This window comes from Trichosurus vulpecula, chromosome 1 (genome assembly GCF_011100635.1).
Source record: "Trichosurus vulpecula isolate mTriVul1 chromosome 1, mTriVul1.pri, whole genome shotgun sequence".
NCBI lineage: Eukaryota > Metazoa > Chordata > Mammalia > Diprotodontia > Phalangeridae > Trichosurus > Trichosurus vulpecula.
In genome coordinates, this window is record NC_050573.1 from 245,447,681 (window position 1) to 245,466,464 (window position 18,784).

Here is an 18,784-nt window from a genome sequence, read left to right on the forward strand (position 1 = left end):
CTGTTATTTATTCTTTAGGCCTTACCATGTCCTTCCACTGCTCTGGGCCTTGATAAAGTTTAAAAATACTTGAATGGGGGCAGCTAGGTGGCACAGTGAGTAGAGCACCAGCCCTGGAGTCAGGAGGACCTGAGTTCAAATGTGACCTGAGACACTTGACACACTTACTAGCTGTGTGACCTTGGGCAAGTCACTTAACCCCAATTGCCCTGCCTTCCCCCCTCCAAAACAAACAAAAAAACACTTGAATAACCCATTGTACTGAGTTGGAGGAGAGAAAGAACTTTGCAAAAGGACTTATAGAAATGAGATAACTGTTGTAACACTAAGACCCCAGGCCATACTAATCCACTTGTTTGGGTCTCAGATTCCTATAGATTCCTCAGATTTGTAGATATGTATAAAAAAAAAGGATGGAAATAAGTGAACTTCAAAGTCCCTTTCCATTTTAACTTTCTAAGAGAAAGGAATAGGAAAGGGCCTGGCTGTGAATGGTCCAAATGAGGAAATCCCCTCTAACAATGATGTAGACACCTTCTCAATAATTCACTGACTTGTCCAGGGTCATACAGAATCAGAACTTGAACACAGCTCTTTCTGGCTTCAAAGCCACTGTCTCCTAACAATTGTTCTCCATTACCTGTTGTAGGATTCTATATAAAAGAGGCAGAATCCCGGAAGTCTTCTTTCTGTGATTAGAGATGGATCTGATCTGTTAGCATGTTGCAATAGCTCTGTGTTTAGTCTTGTGACTCTCCCCCACCCCAACTGTCACAAACAGAAGGCTATGAGACTTCCTCATCATTCTAACTTCCTGGGGTTTACTTGGCAGTCATATCCCTCTGTTTGTAAAGAGATGCTGTCAGAGGTAACTTAAGACCCAGCCACCATCACCTGCCTTCATAGAGAATGCAGAGAGGCTTGTGTCCTTTTGGTAAAATCCAACCCACTCATTAGTAATCATAAGTTTTAAAGCTTTAAAAAAATCGTGATGGAGTGTGGCTATTCATTTTAAATGCGAAATCTTGAATAGACCAGAGATTTTAATTTTTTTTAAATATAGCTGAGTATTTTAATTATGAATGCACTTGCAGCATATTCTCAGCATGCTTCATTATTTATGTTGCCAGTGAAAAAGCTTTTTAATTAAATAGCATGCTGACAATCCATTGTGGAATGTATAGATGTAGGTTTCACTAGCTTTAAAAAGCTAAATCTATGCATGCATATATATGAGACACATTGGTGAAACCACTCAAAGTTATACATACTTTAAACACTATGAAATAGTTTTTTCCTGAATAGATTTAAAACTGGGTTAAACTTTAGTTTTGATGGCTAACCAAGTAATATGCCAGTGATATAGCTGGCTATTAATATTTAAATTATTCAACTGACTTGAGGTTGCAATGAATTTATCCTTGAGGTCACTGGTATCACACATTTCATCATCATATGCCAGGGATGGTATAGGCCATAAATGCCACCAAGTCCAATCTCCTTGTTTTACAGATGAAAGTAGAGGAAGAGTGACTTATCCAAGATCACTCAGTAAGTGGGAGAGCAGGGATTTTAACCCATGCATGGTCTTTGACTCCAAAATTAGTTTTCTTTCTAGTCCAAACTGATTACCCAGAGACAATGGCAGCTCTGACACTGGCTAAGTGAAATGAGAGCTTGTGCCTTCATTCCTCCGTTCTGAAAAGTGCTATGAGAATTTCTGCATGCTTATCAAAAAAGTTTTCATAATATTCATTGGACGTTAATGGAGAAGCAAAATCATAACAAATTGAATTTACTTAAGACTTGACAGCTTAGGGTGCTTTCTCCACCACCAAGCTCTAAGAGTACAAGACTTCTTATTCTCATTTTTCAAATAAGGAAGCTGAGTGAATCAATTTCTCTGAAGTTACACGGCTCCTAAGTGACAGAACTAGAATTTTCAAAACAAGTGTTCCGATCCTCAGTACAGGGCCTTTCAAGGCAGCAAGGCAGCCCAGTAGACAGAGCACTGGGTCAGGATTCAAGAAAACCTCAGTTCAAAATCACCTGCAGACACTTACTAGCTTTGTGATCCCAGACAAGTCACTTAACATGTCTGCCTCAGTTTCCTTAGCTGTAAAATGGTTATTGTGAGGATTAAATGAGATAACATTTGTAAAGTCCTTAATGCAGTGGCTGGCACATGGTGGGCATCTTCTTTCCTACACACTGCATTGTGATGATAATGCCATAGAATAACTGGGGCCAGAGTCCTCAGAAGGGAGTTGGAGGGGGCAGGGTTAAATATTTTTCTGAATGAGAGCTGCTTTTTAATATTAAGTCTTCTAACTGTTCCCCAGGATTTAGTCGGAAGGAAAAGCAAGGTTGTTCCAACTGATTTGGACTACACATATATCCGAGAACTCAATCCATACCTTGAAATTATCCTGTATTTCCTTTCAGCTAAATTCTGACCATGGAGCACCCATTCATGCTATTAACCATTTTCCCAGAATAGCAACAATGGAGGAAAAAAATGATCCACGCACATACTGCCCTTGTCATCATCCCGGATTTATGGCTGGGTGAACCAAAACTAGAAAGTAAAGCCACTTGGACAAGATCACGTTGGCAGCCAGCATCAGGCCTAGAACTCCTAACCATCTGACTCCCATTTCTGCACTTTGTCTATTGTGCGAACAGGGCTGCTCCTTAAATACACATGAGCCAAACTGCCTCTCAAATTGCAGCGATCTACTTTGAGTTCAGATTTGCACAGCATGACATGAATTGGGCTGCAAATTATGCAGAAAACAGCCATCTCATCCGTCTGTGATGTCAGAATTTTCAAGTACAATGTGACCTGTTAGGATCTCGATGAGCTGAAGTATATTGGGTCTGATTCTTATCCTATGTAACATGATGGAAATGCTCCCGGTTGAATTTGGCCCCATGTGAGAAGGTTAAAAATGATTGAGGTTATAATGTACAGCGGCAGAACAGTGCCTGAGATAGTCTCTCAAGAGCAGGTTTCCTATCCAAGGGTGCAACCAATTAGGTTTTTAATGGTAGAGTAACTGGGGGGAAAAGAAAACACAGATACACTCATACATAATGGTAAACTGAATTTATTTCCTCTTGGAAAACAATTCCAGTAATCTCCAGGTTCAGACCGCAGAGTAAACATTAATAACAGTAACATACAGGTTAGTTCAACTGATTCAAGAATTTGGCTGTGTGAAATCATTAAGGAAAATTTTGAACACTCAAAGCTTCAAATGGTATCCAGGAAAAAAAAAAGTTTCTTTGACAATCTACATAACAACTATTGCATATATGATAATGCTATCTGTCATATCGCAAGGCTTACAAATATATATATATGGGCCTTATTCAGTTGTGGGTTTCTGTTCTGTGAGAAAGTCTCTTCACGGTTTGCAAGAATCTTCAGTGATAAAAAATAGTCTTGGGTTCAATGGTTGAAATACCAAAAAGAGAGAGAAATTCCAGACCTAAGTATACAGAAAAGGAAGCCCAAACATAGCTGTGATGTAGAAACGCAGTTGTTTTTCATTCCTCTTCCTTGAAAGAAACACTTTCACTTAAGCCTTTTTGCTTGCATTTTTTTTCAAATCTTGCTTGAATAGGGCCCAAGTCCACTCGTCTTTATAAGACCATTTTAGTATCAGACAACATAATACATGTGCAACACTTTATATACAAGTCTATCCGGTACTCAAAAGTTCAAACACATGAACATCCAACAGTTTTGATAATACAAGTCTTATGGTACAATACAAGGTTTCTGAATAATATACATTAACAATGAAGGTTTCGTGCAAAGAGTAAAACATGTTCCCTTTTTGTGCCACAAAAGAAATTGTCCTCAAGAGACGGGCCTTGCACTAACTGCTGTGTTGGGTCATTGTATGGTTCTGGAAAAAAAGAAAGAGAGAGAAAAAAATTAGAGAGAAAAAAGTATACATTATTTTGCTTTGATATAAGAAAAGTCTGTTCTGTAATAATAATAGTAATGATGACAGCCAACATTTATATGGTGCCTACTATGTGCCAGGCATTGTGCTAGGTGCTTTATAATTATTATTTCATTTGAACCTCACAACATCCCTGGGAGGAAGAGCCTGTTATTATCACCCCCATTTTACAGATAAGGAAACTAAGGCACCAGAGGTTAAGTGACTTGTCCAGGGTCACACTGTTGGAAAGTATATGAATGCAAACTTCTGACTCCAAGACCAGCGCTCTATCCAGTAGGCCACCTCACTGACCCATTTTACAAATACATTTTGGATTTTTTTTTGGATGTTTCTTTCCTTCTTTACCTGTGATTTCACTAATGTAGAGAGCTGGGTTGTGGGGAAGAAAGGGAACAGATTAGAAGAACTCCTTCAGTAATGCAAAAGGCCCTGATCTAATACTCTGAATTGGAGAGAGTTTTCTGTGGCATTTGAGAAATGAAGTAATTTGCCCGGGGTCACCCAGTTAAGCTAGTGTGTGCCCGAGGAGGTTCTTGGGCAAAGGTCCTCCTGACTTCAAGGCTGGCTGGCACTCCCTCTAACCCACAAGAGCCTACTGTAACAATCAGCCTCTCACCTTGTATTTAGTAAGTGCTTTCAAAAGGTAGGTGATTTGTCCAGACGCTAGGAAATATGTACATTCAAATACATTCAAATGGGAACCTGACCATTGTGCTCCTGAATTGTGACTTTTTCCGTTAATTTATTAGTTCTTTTTTTAATCCGCTTGGTGTAGAGGCAGTGTGGTACTGTAAAAGAACACTGGCTTTGGAGACTAGGGATCTGGGTTCAAATCCCATCTCTCTATTTATATTTACTTACAGCACTTTGGGCAAGTCACTTCATTTCCATGGGACTCAGGTTTTTCATCTATCAAATGATGAGGTTGGGTTAAATGACTTTTGAAATAACTTCCAGCTCCATGTTCTAAATAGTATTGGTTAGTTCTTAAGTTGTGTCTGACCCTTCATGAGCCTTCACTGTTTTCTTGGCAAGGATACTAGAGCGGCTTGCCATTTCCTTTTCCAGTGGATTAAGGTAAACAGAGGTTAAATGACTTACCCAGGGTCACACAGCTAATAAGTGTCTGAGGCCAGATTTGGTTTTGGTTTTTTTGGGGTTTTTTTTGGAGGGGAGAAGGGAAGGCAATTGGGGATAAGTGACTTCCCCAAGGTCACACAGCTAGTAAGTGTGTCAAGTATCTGAGGCCGGATTTGAACTCAGGTCCTCCTGACTCTAGGGCCAGTGCTCTACTCACTGTGCCACCTAGCTGCCCCTTGAGGTCAGATTTGAACTTGGGCTTCCTGACTCCAGGCCTAGAGCTCTACCCACTGAGCCACCTAGCTGCCTCCTAGGTTCTAAATAAATGAATACTATTATTTAAGGGCATCCTGAATATCCTATGCAATTTAAATTTCCACCACCTGTTTTTGTTTTAAGTCACAGCTCAGGACCACCTTCTCTAGGAAACCTTTCCTATCTTTCCTCCTCACCCCTTCAATTCATTGCCTATCCTATGAACCCAATCCCAAATGGCCCATCTTTCCCCGTAAAACCTGTTTGCAGTTGTGTGTATACGTACGGGGAAACATAAACATGGTAAGACCAGTGGCGTTGGAATCTGAAGCCAGAGACTAGCTGTGTGACCTTGAAAGAGTAATTTACCCTCTATGAGCCTTAGCTTTTCTTGTCTGTAAAACAGAGAAGATAATTCTTATACTACCTATCTCACAAGACTGTTGCGGGGAAATTGCTCTTTTTCCTGTGAACTGTTATAAAAATATGACACGTGATGATTTCTGTTGATTATATGCTTTTCTCTCCTATAGTGAAGTATCTGTATTTGGCAGTCAACAATCATTCATTAAGCTCTGACTGCGTATGCCACGCACTGCGCTAAGCACCAGGAGGACAAAAAGAGTCGAACACTGTCCCTGCTCTCAAGGAGCTCATGTCTAATGAGAGAAACAACATGGGAATAAAGAGATGCACAGGATGTGTACAGAGAGGTTGGAAGGTAATCTGGGAGAAGACACTAGCAGATACCGGGCCTGGGAAAGGTAAGAAGGGGCTTTAAATGATCCTGGGGGTGATAGGGAACCACTGGAGCTTACTGAGTAGAGGTTGACATGGATACATCTGTGCTTTAGGAAAATCACTTGGGCAGCTGCATGGACCAAGGATTGAAGGCAGTAAGCTTACTTAGAGCTAGGGCCTTGTGGTTCTAAATATTTACTCCTATAAGTTAAACTCAGTACTAGGCACTTTGCTGTTGCTGTTGTTGTGGGGTCGTTTCAGTCATTTCTGACTCTCCATGACCCCATTTGGGGTTTTCCTGGCAAAGATACTGGATTGGTTTGCCATTTCCTTCTCCGGCTCATTTTACAGATGAGGAAACTGAGGCAAATGGGGTAAAGTGACTTGCCCAGGGTCACACAGCCAGTAAGTGTTAGAGGCTAGATTTAAACTCAGGTCTTCCAGACTCTGGGCCTGGTGTTCTATCCACTGTACCACCTAGCTGCCCTTTAGTAGCAATTTAATAAACATTGACAGATTATGCGATCTGACTGAAGGGAAAGGGTGGGAAGATAACCAGCTTCTCTTTTACAACTGAGAGGTCATTAACTGATAAAATATAGCTGGGCCCAGGATTGTGTAGTTCTTAAGAAGAGCCTACTCCCATGTTTGTTTACAGTAGAATGGATGGGAGTGAGGGGAAAGGTGGTAGAGCAAATTGCAAAGATCTCAATGGCTCATTTTCCCCAGAAGTTGTACTGAATACTGCTGTGAAGGAACCTCAGTTCCTTTTAAGCCAGATGTGGGCTTTAGCGCATGATAGCAGCTTGGCCTCTCCTGGTTGGTGTCTAGTGACAGATCCATCAAGGCTAGCAGTGGGCACACTTTCATAATGAGGACAGAGGAACATCATCTCCGCTCCCTGTGCCAAAATGTGCTCCTTTCTCTCCCCATCTCTATTATGATAGTATCAACTATTTGAGGTCTTATGTACTTATGTGTAATTTCATATTGCAGTTATCTATTCATGTGATCTATCCCAAAATAGACTGCAAGCTCCCTGAAGGAATCCCTCTATCCCCTATGGCAGCTAGCATGACGTTTTTCACATACCAGGTATTCAAGAAAAATTTGCTAAAAACAAACTATTCTTTCTACTCATATGTAAAAACAAACAAACAAACAAATTAAAAACCAACAACAACAAGGGTACCCAAGGGCTATTTAATGCTTAAATACTTAATCATTATCCCTCTAAAACCAATGAATTCTTGTGAACTCATTCTTGTGAAACGATCAGATTTTTAATCATATTTACTTGGGTAGTTCTGAAAATTGGGCTACACCTCAAAATCCAGAGGTGTATTTTTTATAATATTTTCTTCCTCTAGTAGACAATAAGCTCCTTGATGGCAGAATATATTTTGTTATTGCATTTGTAACTCTAGTAGTCAGCATGGCTCCTGGAACACACTAGGCACTAAATAAATTCCTGTTAGAAGGAATGAAACGGAATTGAATCCTTCAGGGAGGCAAGCATGGTAAATTGGATAGAGGACGAGATTTGGAATTAGGAGACTTGGCTTCAAATCCCAGCCCTGTCCCTTACAAACATGTGGCCAAGCCACTCAATTTTGTTAGATGTAAGATGTATTGGTTGAAACAGAATGGTCTAAGATACCCTCCAACTCTAAATCTATAATCTTGTGATCCCACAGAGGGATTTTAAGATTAAAAAAAAAAAATACAAATACATAGAAAATCAGTGTGAAAGAACTGGGACTCCATACCTAGAGTAATTGGGGAAGCTAGGTAGTGCAGAGGGTAGAGTGCCAGGCTTAGAGTAAGCAAGACTCATTTTTCTGAGTTCAAATCTGGCCTCTGACACATACTAGCTGTGTGACCCTGGGCAAATCATTTAACCCTGTTTGCCTCAGTTTCCTCATCTGTAAAATGAGCTGGAGAAGGAAATGGCAAATCACTCCAGTATCTCTGCCAAGAAAACCCCAAATAGGGTCCTGAATAGTCAGATATGACTGAAATGACTGAACAACAAGAACAAAAACCAGCCAGAGTAATAACATATTTTGGAAGAAAGGTGTTTCTCCACAGTGAAAGGGACAGATTTTATGTCAGTTCCACATTCAAAGTGAAAAGGAGTACCTCTGAATGTAGGGCTTTTTGAAGATTACAGTGTTCTCATGCCCATGAAGGATACTTCAAATTTAATAGTACTCTAGGGGTTAAAAAGAAAATTGCAGGCATTCTTCTCTGGATTTTTAAATATGCAATCATCTCATAGGACTATAGATCTAGGGTGGGAAGATACCACAGTGGTCATATTGTCCAATTTACAGATGAGGAAACTGAGGACCAGAAAAGCTAAGTGATTTTGCTCAAGATCACAAAGAAAGTAAGCATCAGAGGCAGGATTTGATCCCAGGTCCTCCAACTTCAGCTAGTATCCTCCCTACTGCATCACCAATCCTTTAAAATTATAGAAGGGATTACTCATATTGGTTCACCAGAGATAATGCTGTCTTAGGTCAGATGGTGATAGGGTTTTGAGTCAGAAATAAACTTAGAGATTATCTAGTCAACCTAATTTTACAGATAAGGAGACTGAGGCTGGGTGATAGGGAGGTTTACTTGCCCTAGATCACATATGTATTAAGTAGCAGAGCCAGGATTCAAATTCATCTTTGAATTAATGGTAACATAGTAGAATCATCCAGCTAGATGGTGAAATGGATAGAGAGCTGGGCCTGGAGTCTAGGAAGACTCATCTTCCTGAGTTCAAATCTTGCCTCAGATACTTGTGGTTGTGTGACCCTGGGTAAGTCACTTAACCCTGTCTGCCTTAGTTCCCTCATCTGTAAAATGATCTGAAGAAGGAAATGGGAAACCACTCCAGTATCTTTGCCAAGAAAACCTCAAATGGGGTCAAGAAGAATCAGACTGAAGAATGACTAAATGAAAGTAGAACCATATATCTGATATGATTGTGTTATACCATGATATGGAGAGAGAAACAAAAATTTAAAAAGGTTGTTAGGGCCTAGATACAATCTTACTCTAGTAACAATCATATACCAATCACATGTCACTACTCTAACAAGGAGTGAAGGTTTTCATAGTAATGTAGAGATAGGCCAGTTTGTTAATGAGTGCCTGTGAGCTGTGAATATGGATGATGCAATGTGAGAGAACCAGTTTCTCGATAAATAACTCAAGCTTTCATAAACAACTAAAACATAAGCACTCCTTAACATGAGGAAGTTGACATTAAAAAATAAAATTGATGAATAGTTATCTTGGAACAGAAGTATATACACATGGTTTCTATGTACATTCTTCCATATTGCCACCACATCTATCCAGCAAAGCAAGTAGAAGAAACTTAAGTACTGATCAAACTTGCTAATTATTTAATCATTTGGATGTCAGTAAGAAAAGAGGGTGGATAAAAAGTCGGACTTGAAAAGTTCCCTCAAAATAAGAATCAAAGTATGGATGCATTCCCCATCCTCAATGAAATGTTTTCTCTAGTCTTAATGCAATGACCCATGGAGAATCTTCTAGGCCCTGGGCGAAGTGACAACAGTTCATGGATCTATGTTTGAATCTGGGTTCTGCTGCTTATTAACTTTTTCACCTCCAGCAAGAAACTCAACTCTCTGGGCCTCAATTTCTATACCTATTAGAAGGAGGAGGTTGGACTAGAACTCTGATGTCCTTTCTAGTTATATATCTATATCCCATGGGAATTTCTGGGTTCTGAAGGTCATCTCTGTACTATGTGGAGGAGCAGAAAGAAGCTTGGTATAGCTTCCAACTTGACATCACAAAAACAGATGATTCCAAAGAGATGGATGCTCAAGATAAAAGAAGGAAATGGGTGAGGCCAGAAAGCCAGGGAGTGGGGGTGGGAATGGGGTGTAGGAAATGGGGAGAAAAAGCGTGGGTTGCACTTCCCCTAGCTACTGTACTGGTCACACTACCACCAATCAGCCCAGCGATGCTGGAGGCGTAAGTGCCTAGTAGAGAGAGGAGAATAGCACTGGACAGGCCATCAAAGAACAGCCTTCTTAGCTCGGTGGTTTTCGGCTCTTCGAGTCCTGAGGAAACCACCACATTGGTTGCTACAGAACAAAGCAGTGGGTAATCTCACCAATTTTACACAGCAATTCACAGTCCCCAAAGCACTTTAATGCAATGACAGGTTATGAGAGACAGAGAGAGAGGGAAAAAAAGTCTGTTCCAATGAAGGGAAAGAGTGTTTTACATAATCGAGAAGTACATCAGCGCAACATCGACAGAGATGGGGGGTTAGTATTGAAAAGGAAGTAGGAAGAGGAGATCTTCTGTAATCCCACAGAGAGCCATATTCAATGCTGCAAAAAGCCATCCACTAGAGACCCCATGTCTAAGTAACTGAAAATTGCAAACCATTAATCCCAGTTATGAACAGTTGTTTTTCAAGGTGTGTGTGTGTGGGGGGAGGCTAAAAAAAATCAAGCCCACAACACACCTTCAAAAGAAGATCCATTTAAAGATTATGCTTTAATGGCAGAAAGTTTCAAAAACACTTTCTCCTATAAAGGTGCTAACACCCTATTTCGAAGAATCTTTGCTTTATTGTTTTTGCTCTAAGTGTGAAGTTCAGTTCAAAAAAGCTAAAGACAGTTGAGAAGCACAAAACATTCTTTGTATCACAATGTATTTCTTTTAAAACATGAGATCCAGTTTTTTTTTAATGAAGCTCAAATTTCTCTTTCATACTTGGCACTGCAACAGATGACTAATTCAGACTCTTTCTGAGATCTGACCACATCTAACAGTGAAATTGTTTATTTCTACTTAAAATGCAAACCAGAATACACACACATACGTTTGCATGTATTTCTGAAACAGGAACAAAGTAGCCCATCTTTCTACTGTAAATGTCCACCCTGGTGATTTCACTTCATACAACCTATACATGCAATTTGCTATAGTATGTTGTACTATTTTAAGCCTGGGATCTCCCAAACATAGCCGGCATCCTGTGGATGCAGAAGTCTGGGTAAAATGACTTCCAAGGGTTGACAAGCTTGGTCAGGCTCTTATCTCCTCCAACACTATATTCTTAGATTGCCCCCCCCCATAAAGTTCCTGATAAGGGACAGCGTCTTGTCTAGATTGGTGTCCTGTCTGCAAAATGGCAAGGAAAAGTTATAAAACAATATCTAGACATTTTATCACCTGCATAAAATGCACCTGAGGCCAGTAGCATGAAACAAGGCCTTATCTGGGGCAAGGATCTTGAAGCCCAGGACAGGCAACACAAAAACTCCTTCATATTATCTTTGTAACTCCTAGTAAGAAAATAATACAAGAAGTAATTAAATAATTACTGAGTGGTGGTATGGTTTAGTAGATAGAAAGCTGACCCCAGAGTGAGGAAGACCTGAATTCAAGTCCCGACTTGAACACATATTGGCTGTGTAGCTCTGGATAAAGTCCCTTAACTTCTCAACATTCCAGATAATCCTCTAAGAATAAAAAGTTCCAAGTAGGTGCATATGTGCATTGATAGATATGTTTTCATCAGCCAGAATTCATTCCCTATATTGGTTAAATCAGAGATCTGTTCTCTCCCTCTCTCTCTCTCTCTCTCTCTCTCTCTCTCTCTCTCTCTCTCACACACACACACACACACACACCCCATTGGGGGAAAAAACACCATTAATTTAGTTTTGTGGGAGGGAGAATTAGTTACTAGAGTGGCTTCTAGCTACTGAAGGAGTTCACGTTATATTTTTGCTCTCTCTAAATTTCGGTGCCCTGGGGCAAGGCTCTAGTCAGCCTATCCTAGTTATGGCTCAGATAATAGTAACTACATTAATATTATATTCATTATATTAATATTTCAAAAAGTAGCCTTTGAAGGTTAAGTTCTAAAAAGGCCTTTTGGTTCAGAGATGGTACTCATTTGGTGGTAGGTAAGGGAGAGGGTGTGACCTATGTGCATTTGTAGACAAAAAAAAAAAAACTCAGAAACCCTCTTAAAGCAAGGCAAAAATAAGCAGCATGATTTGTAAAAATATAAAATAAATGAATGAAACTACTCCAAATAAAAGCGACTCACTAATTCACTCTCCCATTAGTGCCCCTGATTCAAGGTGTAGTTGCATTCAATTCGAGTGAGATGTTCTTAAACCAGAATAGAAGGCCATTGCACCTCTCTGAAACAATGCAGTAAGGGAACAAATAAAGAAATATCAAGATTAAATGTGGATGCTCCTTTCAACAGATGGTGACAGCACCCCAGCAGCATGTTATTTTTTCTTGAGTTGAAGAACACAAACATCAGTAATCAATCATCACTGATTAACTCATTATGTTACACTCTGTATTATCATTTGTGTAGGATCTGTAAACATTATGGATAATCTTTATGCTTTTATTTTTCTAAAAGGATATTACAGTGCACACACAGTCGGCAAGCTGTAAAATAGGATTCTACATTACCATCAACCTTTAAGCACCACTGCTTTTTTTTTTTTTAAACAAAAGCAATTGGTTTCCAACAGGCTGGATAATAAGTCTTTTGACCTGCATTCTTCTTTGACCCATTAAGGTCACCCCTGTGCTCGGGCATATAGCTGACTTAGGAAATGCCTGCAAGTCCTGCATTTCATCTCCTGCCCACTCAAAATAAAGCTTTCTTTAAATGTGTCTGTACGGGTCCCGGAAGGCCAGGGAGGCATCCCTGTAGTGGGCAATGGAGGGACAGAAGCTTCTGCCTTTATTAATGAATGCAGACCATTATGAGTCTGGCTGGCTCCTGCACTGTTCCCAGAAGCATATACTGTACGTGACTTAAAATGCTAGAATATTGACACAAAGCGAGCTGGGCACCCCTAAGGAAAATTACTCCTTGGATATAATGTAGGCTCGTAACAGCTATTAGAGTACAAAATAAAACCCTCCGGGATCAAACTGACATATACCGCATTCTACCTAGTCCTCAAACATTAGAAGAATTTCTTTGTGAAGGCATTCTCAAGGACAGCATTAAACTGACTTTTGTAGCAATCTGCAACAGCTTTTTTGGCTTACAGCTTTTAGTACTAAATCTCTGGTTTGAATCAATATAAGTACTATATCTTCTGCATTAATCAATGCATTTGGTTCAATACATGTTCTATTAAATTATACTTTCTAATCAAGATTTTCTGTGTCTCCACCCCCTATCCCTTTTATTCCAAACTTTCCTAGCATAATAGTTTTCTAACTGTCTGTAGCTAATTGTGACAAGACACAAGGTTTTTCCTGAGTTGGGGAAGAAATTGTCATGAAATCGAGTGCAGCCTTTAAAAACTTTAATAAGGTTGTTGGGATTTCAGTGAAATCATTTATTGGTTTTCAAAGCCCACACAATCTCAAAACTACACACCACTTTGGGTTAGTTAAAGGTGAATTGTTCCAGGCTCTGGTATTGCCATTTAGGGATGTTGTGAAAATAATATTCAATGGTATTGAAAAATCAATCTACAAATGCTAGCCCAATGGCTTGACTCCACTTGTATACTCTTCAGCCTTTAATCTCTAGAAACTATCACATATGTAGCACAAGACTATGGAATGTTGGGAGACCCTACTCTGTTGTATAGATCCACTGAGGGCACGCCACTCACTCTCAATGGTGGTGCCATATTTCATTAGAAACTTAGATATGTATTCAATTGAGATACATAGATGCATGTTATCAGTGAAAGATTCCTGAAGAGACAAATGTGATACAGTTATCTGATAAGGCCTCGGAATATCAAAAGCACATGGAAGAGGATGATTTTTGAGAGGCAGGGAAGTTGCCTGGAAACTTCCACTTAACCAGAGATTTAGCAGAAAGAGGTTCTATTCTGTTTTGACACTGCAATGACATTTTAGAAACTCATCTTGCCATTGAATTCTTTTGCCACTGTCTTTAATGCCAAAAATGTTGCATTTATGATCATGTTTGCACTGACAGAATTCCCTTTTTATTTTTTTATGTAGTAATGTCATTACTATGAATTTAGGGGAGACACTGATACATTTTCTTTTGACATTTAACAGTTCACATGGGCCTGAGCTGATGTCTCAAAATATTTGCCAGATGACACATATTCAAGTGAAGGGTGAAAAAGCATCATCAGAAAAAAAAATTATCAAACAATACAAGAAATTAAGGAGAGAAAAAGACTATTAGATTATCCACTTTGTCTCCCTGCTAGTACAGAATTGTTCCTTGAAGTCTATTCTCCAGCCCAGTTTTAAATGACTGGCAGCAGGCCTTCCATCACCTCCCTTGGGAAACCCCTTCCACATTCTAATAAGCCTCACTGGAAAAAAAATAAAAGTCTTTTCCCTTAAGATCCATCTTAAATTACCTAGATAACAGGGTTAGGAAAGAAGACCTACTGGGTCATCTGGGGTGGGCCTATGCCAAGTAAAATCATATATGTAAAAGTTTCTGTTCTGAGGAACTGGTTATATCCTGGAGCCCAAACAAAGGCAGCCTGTGCCTTCCACAATGTGGATACCCTGAACAATTGAGAATTTAAGTCCATGCAATTTAGTCCAGGAAAGAGTCAATTAAGTCACTTTGCAATTTTGCTCCCTCTATAAATGCTACCCAAAATGATACCATTTAATTTCTAAGTTTTAGAGATGATTTTTTTTTGGGAGGGGGTGGTGTTTTATAGTAGGGTGAGGAAAAAAATACCGAAAATCAAGCTTGTGATTTCATAGGCATAGGTGACTCCTGATAGGAAAACTTCCTCTATCAGCACAGAATCATAACTGTATTGAAACCTATAGCCTTAGAGAGATGCTGAAAGCACAGAGAAGTTAAGCAGCTTGCCCAGAGTTAAACGGTCAGTATATATCTGAGGAGAGACTTGAACCCAAGTTTTCCTGACTATAAGGCTGACTCTCTGCCAGATGACTAACAGGAACAAAATAACCAAGTTTAGAAATCAGATAGATTCTCCCTATACTGGATTCGAGAGATCCTGGGGGGAATTGAGATGAATGGCTTTATTGGTGCTGAAAAGCTGTACCCATAGGCAAAGGAATACTAAGGTGTGGGTTTGGTATATTTGATCTACTATGTACCTGATATAAAGCCAACCAAACAAACCTAAATTGGGGAGGGAAAATGAGCACAATGATTATGAATTGTAGTGAAAAGATACATTATTCTGACATTCATGGACCTCCAGCGTTTGGCCCCAATGTATTTTTTAACCCGAGTCTCTCACTACTCCCCTTTTATATTCCCTACAGGCTAACCGAAGGTTTCTATTCACTCATCCCCATCTCCACCCTATGGTTTACAAACTCCATGTCTCTGTCTGGAATGCTTTTCTCTACCCTTTTCACCAGTTTTATTCCCATCCTTCAAAGTACAGGTTAGATCTTACTTCTTACATGACACATTTTCTAGTCCATTCTATCAGAAGGACTTCCTCACTTCTCTGAACTAATATAGTACTTTGTACCCTACCCATTGTACTCAGTTTCTCCCTTGGGCAACAGCATCCCTTTTTATGGGTCTCATCTGCTCTACCAGACCTTAAGCTCTGTTGTGACTGCGGTTCTTTATGTCTTCTTCTTCAACTTTGCATTATCCTCCATAGTACTGTGGATACAGTAGGCACTAAATAAATGTCATATGAATGGCTGACTAGCTGCTGTTGATTTGATTCCCAAAGACAGGAGTGCTACATAACTAAAACCAACAGTGGCTAGTCAGTCAATCTTTAAAGAAATGAAAACAATATCAGAACGGCCTGCACGCCTTCTCCATATCTTTATATGTTATTTTCAGATTTACTATTTTTTTTTAGGGGAGGGAGTACAGGGGCGATGTGTTTAGTCATGGGCCTGAGGACTACTGAAAAAGAGCTTTTGGAGAGATTTTCTTTTTGGGGGGGAGGGATGTAGTACAGGGGAGTTAGATTTATGTCCCTCTGTAGATTAGTTTAATCCTCTCAAACATTTTCATTTTTATAACAAAATGGAAACTTTTTAATGAGCCAGATTTGATATATTAAAAGTAGAACTGATGAGTGTGGAATCACAGACATAGACAGAACTGCAAGGGACATTTGAAGTCATAGAGTTAAATTCTCTTACTTTGCAGATGAATAAATTGAGGCCCAGAGAGGTAACCTTGACCAAGATCATCCAGGTAGAAGTGGTGCAGCCAAAATTCAAACCAAGGTCTTGACTCCAAAATCCAGCACTCTTTTACTTGAGCCACAACAACCTTCAAATTTTAGACTTGGGGGAAAATATCGCACATTAAACTGGAAATGGAGGTTTCAATTAGGGAAATAAACATTGAGATGGATTTAATGCTAGACATGGAGTCAAAATGGAGTTCAAATCCTGCTTTGGATACTTAGGAGCTGCGTGAACCAAGAAAAATCATTAAATCTCTCCGTACCTCAGTTTTCTCTATATGAAATGAGGGGGTTTGGACTCAATGACCTCAGAGGTCATTTCTAGCCCTAAATCTATGATCCTCTGAAGTGCTACAGAAAAATTCCCTGTCTGCTCCACCTGGGAATGCCAACAATTGATTCTCAAGTAATAAGTTATAATAGTAATAATACAATTATAATAACCATAGAATCACTTTAGAGCTGGGGAGGAACATTGGCATCATTTAGTTCAATGTCCTCATTTTATAGGTGAGGAAATTGAGGTCTGGAGGGGTAAGCTTACTCACCCAAGGTCATACAACTAGCGAGTAACAAATCCTGGACTAAAATTCAGGTCTGTTGCCTCCTGAGTTGGAGTTCTTTCCATTACACCAGAGCAATTGCGGAAAATCCTCCATGGTTGTCAGCACAGCGATGAAAAGCAACAGAATCTGATGGGCTTTACTGGCTCACGTATTATGCAAATGAGTATTCAGATGCTTTCACAATAACTAATTATTTAATTAATGCTGGTTGGTGGAGTGACAATATCTGTACTGTGCTAAGAAAGTAAGCAAATGTGCAAAATGGGTAGATACTGTAAAAGAGTCACAGTGGAAAAAGGGCTTTATAAATGTAGTAACATTTTCACTTCTTTTAGTAACGTAAGTAAAGGCAGTAGTAAACTTGCAGGCACAAGCTGCCGAGTCTCTGTATGAGAAGCATTTTGCATACTACCCTAGTCTTGAAGTGTGCTATTTACAGATCTGTAACTAGGGCAAGGCAATCAGGCCTTTGCTCCTGGGTGCTGGATTTAGAGGACACTGAGAGCACTTGGCAGTTCTTCAGAAGCAAAGAAACAAGAGCTTCAAACCTAATTAGTAAGAATAATTAGGGAAGATAGGAAGCTACCAGGTGTCAGGTTGGGGTGAGCTCCTTCACCTCTTTTTGCTTCCTCCTTCTCACTCTCTCCATCAACATCAGTTGAGGACTCAAGTAACATTTCGTGCTTCAGGCATATTTTGTAGTACTTGCCCTGGTTACAAAATTCTTAGCAATGGCTCTGGCCATTTGGAACAGAATATAGCATACACCAGAGTCCATTAAACTGGGTTAAAAATAATATTCTAAGCAGGAAAAAAGACTACATACAACCATTTGGAAACCTATTCAAAGGGCAAAAGTTTTATGGGGGCAATTTTGGTTGTTTTAAAGAAAGTAGGAAAATGAATTATTGTACATCTGCGGGTGTCCATTTGCACTGACCAGCCAACAGAACCCTAAAGCTAAACTGTCCAAAAGGGCATGAGGCAGAGTAGGAGCTGGATTCTAAACCAGCTGCATAGATGAATGATATAGGAGAGTGGGAGGCTTTGATAGGAAATGCTATCAATAAGATATTCAGGAATTAAGTCAGCATTTTACACACAGATGTGTTCATGTGCCAGTTGTTGCTCTGCTTTAATTTTTCCCCCTGTAATGTTTAATTTATCACACTGGTGCTTTCTAAACTAGAACATCTGTAAACAAGGTTAAGAATGACCTCCTTACAATTTTACATCCATGAGTAGTGCCCCCTTCTTCGTGCTCTAATTTTAGATACCTTAAAGATAAATAAAACTGTGCAAGGAACAGAATTAAAAAATCTTGTCTGACACGGCGATGTGTTCATCTTATGCGAATACAAATTTCCTCTCTGTCAAGCTCCAAGTACACAAAACTGACTGACTCCTGGTGCTCCAGCCATGTTCAGCCAGTCTCCTCTATCGTCAAACCCAATTAAACAAACTCCTGCTAAATATTTAACAGCCTCGTGTAGTAATTAGTGACAAATAATGGAAGCTTAAATTGATAATTGGTCAGGAATGTCCTGTTGAAAATGCTCCATATTTTCTGATCCTCCCAGTTCTCTTAGACTGTGAATCTCTTGCAGGTCTCTATTAGTGGGTCTAGCTATTGAGATAAGCCAAAGTCCCACTACTGGGTACACATTCTTCCGGCAGGTGCATGTTTGTGTGCCTGTCACTTAGACACATCCTCAGACCTCCAATACCTAAACCACATCTATCATGCCCTTTGAATATGAAGTTAGAGCACTGAACTTCTGGAGCATGGAAGGCATTGATTTAAAAACTGACTGGTGGGCTTAGGATTTAAACTCTTGTCCAGTGGATCCAAAAGGTCATCCCATTAAAATGGGGAAAGCACAAAGAGTTGTAATTTATATGCAAAGGGCAACCTTTAAGAGAAGAAAAAAAAGCCTCCTTCCAGTTTTCCATAGTCCTGTGGACA

At 39.7% G+C, this 18,784-nt stretch overlaps 1 protein-coding gene across 1 annotated transcript in view; it reads right to left on the minus strand.

Annotated features, from left to right (window-relative positions):
• Positions 1 to 3,093: 3,093 nt before the first annotated feature.
• ZNF521 (zinc finger protein 521) overlaps positions 3,094 to 18,784 on the minus strand; it is a 310,894-nt gene continuing 295,203 nt past the window's right edge. The window contains exon 6 of the mRNA XM_036746234.1: positions 3,094 to 3,917. Coding sequence (XP_036602129.1) covers positions 3,888 to 3,917 — 30 coding nt within the window. The 3' untranslated portion in view covers positions 3,094 to 3,887. The remainder of the gene's footprint in view (positions 3,918 to 18,784) is intronic.